This window comes from Montipora capricornis, chromosome 1 (genome assembly GCF_036669925.1).
Source record: "Montipora capricornis isolate CH-2021 chromosome 1, ASM3666992v2, whole genome shotgun sequence".
NCBI classification, from domain to species: Eukaryota; Metazoa; Cnidaria; class Anthozoa; order Scleractinia; family Acroporidae; genus Montipora; species Montipora capricornis.
In genome coordinates, this window is record NC_090883.1 from 49,439,569 (window position 1) to 49,443,377 (window position 3,809).

A 3,809-nucleotide genomic window follows, 5' to 3' on the forward strand; every position below is an offset into this window, starting at 1 on the left:
TTGTTATTGATCTACAAAAGTGGCCTCCCACACAGTCCACTCTGATGGATTTGTCACGCATTCCTCCCCTGCTGAAACAAGCCAGAATTTATGTAGACCAATCACAACGGACTTCCAGATTCTGAAAGTGCACTTTAGACCCTGAGAAAATGGCAAGAAGATGGGCTTTGTGTGTTGGCCATTTAAAATCACTGACTTAATTAAATTCCTATCAAAGAGAAACTGGAGCGCATAAATTTCATTCTTTAGCTTAGGTGATTGCAGCTCTTCACAGAATGAGCACGGTAGAATTTGTATGGTTGGAACATTTTGCTCCTGTGTGATTCAAACCTATTTGTGGTGTTCGCTTGGGATTGTCATATCATATTTACATTACTTTCCGCGCTACTTCAGTGGAGTTGTTTCGTTTGAATAACCCCATTTCTTGTAGTCCTCCGGTTGAACTGATTTTTGCTTTATTTTTCAAATCAAAGAAACAACAGTACAAACGATTGGTTCACAACACAAAAACATTAAATCAATTTTAAGAGACGATCATTGCCAAAAGCAGCCTGAAATTTTCAAGCTAAAACATAACAGATTTATTTCAAGCTTTCTTTTCATTACTGTTCTAGTTGCATTCATTGCTCCTGAAGGTAATGGTTCTCGTGCAGTTCACATATACTCACAGTACTTTAATATTTGTATTCGTATTTATATATTTCCAAGGTGCTTTCAATAATTATTTACTGGTAACTAGGAGACAAAACGACCCCATACCCTTGCTAAGCACTCACATTTTGACTCATGAGAGTGCAAAGTATGACCCACCGAGAACAAAATTAATGTTCCTGAGGATTAATTTGATGTTGCTAGACAAAACAAAGCATGTCGAACCTGGGCTTGGTTGTAGGGAGGAGGGGGGTGGCTGCTAGGGTGCAATATTGAGGGCGTAGTCTGTAAAGTAACCCATGTTTTTAATATTCTCAACCCTTTTTGTCCATGATTGTCGCTGGTTTAAATTTTGTCTCTGACACAGCTTTCCTGTCTGCATTCCAAATGCCCTCTTTAAAGTATCAATAAATCTTGTATTTGGAGTTTAACTGTCAATTGCCAAACACTGATATGAGAGTTCAACAGAAAGGCAGTCTTTACTTTGTGAACATCTCTTCCCCATTTATTTGCAGCCATTTCTTTTCAACCTTCAAACTCTAACTCCCGATAACAGAAACAATGGACAGGTGCTTGTATAAAGTTAAACACACCTTAATGAAATAACACAGTAAAGCATAATATTTAGAGTTCAATAATTTCTATATATTTGTGTGTATGTTGCAGGTCATTGTGTTCCCCAGGTTAATTTGGTTCCAAACCAGGTCAATTTATTTCAACCTAGGTCAACTTGTTTCAAGCTACAATGTACAATACCAGACATATTGAGTTGGAACACTTTATAGCAAATGGTCTAGAATCATTATGTTACCAGATCCGCTTAGCTTATACCACATCCCCCTATCCCCAATTCAATGTTGTGTGAGAATTTTTTGGGTGACTGCTAGTAGATGTGAAAATCAACATCGGAGGAAGGGCGAAACGGGGGTGGGTGTTCCAACAAATGTGACAAGTATTGTACACTGTAGGTTGAAACAAATTGACCTGAAGGTACAATTTGACTTGCAACATAATTATACTTTAGTAAAGAAAGTGACGTGGAAAATCTAATTTGAGTTTGAGTCGTATTCAATCCAAATTGATACCAACCTTATGCAAAATTGCTGTTCCCATCGCTTGCAAGAACTCATTTGTCTTTTCGGGTTCATGACCTGCAACAATTTTGGATGGACGTACAGAGAGCTGTCCATTTATCATGCCTGTGATGAGAGAAATTTTGGGGTAAGAAGTAATCCCACTTTTGCAGATACATGCACAACTAGGGGATCAAGTCTCATATCATTTGGTGGTTTTCCACGAGAGGGTAATTTAAGTAAAACTGTTTCAAAAAAATAGTAACTTTAAGAGCTATGAATAACAAAAGACAAGGTTGATTTTATGTTTAAAGTCTTGTGAAACACTATTTATGACATTCCTTCAAGAGCCACTTGACATCTTCACTCATCTTAATGCTGCAAACACGAAATTGTTTGGAAGGCGGGATGAAGAATACATGTATATGTGTGTTGTAGAGTGAGAGTTTGATGCTGTTGGTTCTGAAATGCTGATCATAACAGAATTGTATGACAAAGTTCTCCCACAATATTATTAAGATATACAACACACACACTTGAAAAAGTTACAATAAGACAGGAAACCAAAATTAGATACATGGACACATTTGCAATTGAACAACATGTTTTCTCATTTCTTTATTTACATTATTACGAATGACTACTTCTATGAAGTGTCAAAAAAGAAACGTATACATGTATATCTGAAGAATCCAAGGTATACATGACTATCGATATCTATAAAACTGCTTGTCTGTCGGCAGATAATTCAAGCAGAAAAACAGAGAAAATATACGTCAAATGTTCTATCTTAATGCTGAATTCACCGAATGAGAAAGAAACCAGTTCACAACACTTTTATTAAATTGCGTTAAATAAATTTGCAGATAATTTACGAGATCTGACGACGAGGCGACAGTTGTTTGTCCAGATTTTGTCCTTTAAACCACTGTAAACCTGGGAATACAGATTTTCATAATTGCTACACAGTAGAATTCCCTTTTTTAGCCTTGATAATTAATATTTCAAAGGTTTTAACCACAAAAATGGTTTTGAACGAAGAAACCCTCCAGGCGAGTGTTACTATTGTAACTAAGCAACACACAACAGGATCCATATTTTCTTCCTTACCTACAACATCAATCGCTTTCTGAAGAAAGCTGATCTTAGCTTCTTTTTCCTACGAGAGAGTGAAACACTTGTTTGAATACAAAGTATAGAGTAATAAGTAAAAATAAAAATCATCCGGAAAGTTTGAAAACGTTACGCTTCAACGAAGCACATTATTACCTTGACATTGGCCGAGTTCATTTCATCGGCTGTGTACAAGCCTTTGAGAAATCCAGTATTTTTGACGACCTGAAATTTTGCGCATTAGCAAAAGTATACAGAAAATGTTCACTTCAGGGAAACATAATACTAATCAAAAGCAGCATAGGGCACCTCAGTGATGATGTCATGAAGAAATCGGAATGGAGGCTTGCTCAGCAGTTTCTCCGTTAGGGGAGGTTTCTTTATAACTTTTCCTAGCGTATCTTGTGTTTTCTTCACTATTTTGGGATCCATGAACTACTGCGTTTTGGTACGACGTTAACAAAATGATCCCTCTTTGCACGAAATCGAATGAAGCCGTAAATTACTTTCCAGCTGCATTGGCGGCCATTGGGAATGTAACACACATCCCAGAATGCATATCGCTTATTTCGGGATATTCGCGGGAAAAATCCCGATTAGTAATTTTTGCCTTCGAACGTCAAGAATGACTTTTTCTCCGTTGAGATGATCAGTTTGAAGTAATCTTCCCTGTCTTTAAGTTTGTTTTTGTATCAGCATGTTCATTTTATAGTGTATTTAATACAAAATACAGAAATGGAGTTGTTTTTTTTATGCTAAGAAGCCTGTTGTTGTCATTAAACTGTTGTCATTCCGTCAGAATTTAGGAAAGAGACTATATTTATGACAGCGTAAAAGATTATCCATGCAGTTATATAGACAAGAGCTCATCATAGCCAAAAATTTTTTGGAGTGTTACCCCACCCTACTCAGTGACCTGCCTCCCTTCGCGTTACTTTGTAACCTTTCCTTCCTTCTTTCGAACAACCGAGT

The 3,809-nt window shown here is 36.9% G+C and overlaps 1 protein-coding gene across 2 annotated transcripts in view; it reads right to left on the minus strand.

The window, feature by feature from the left end:
- The window catches only part of LOC138047046 (TRAF3-interacting protein 1-like), a 25,397-nt gene extending 22,022 nt beyond the window's left edge, over window positions 1-3,375 (minus strand). For both annotated transcript variants that reach the window (XM_068893745.1, XM_068893735.1), the window contains exons 1-4: window positions 3,147-3,375; window positions 2,994-3,062; window positions 2,835-2,883; window positions 1,741-1,850 (exon numbers count right to left, since the gene is read on the minus strand). In XM_068893745.1, coding sequence (XP_068749846.1) covers window positions 1,741-1,850; window positions 2,835-2,883; window positions 2,994-3,062; window positions 3,147-3,269 — 351 coding nt within the window. In that variant the 5' untranslated portion in view covers window positions 3,270-3,375. The remainder of the gene's footprint in view (window positions 1-1,740; window positions 1,851-2,834; window positions 2,884-2,993; window positions 3,063-3,146) is intronic.
- Window positions 3,376-3,809: the final 434 nt, after the last annotated feature.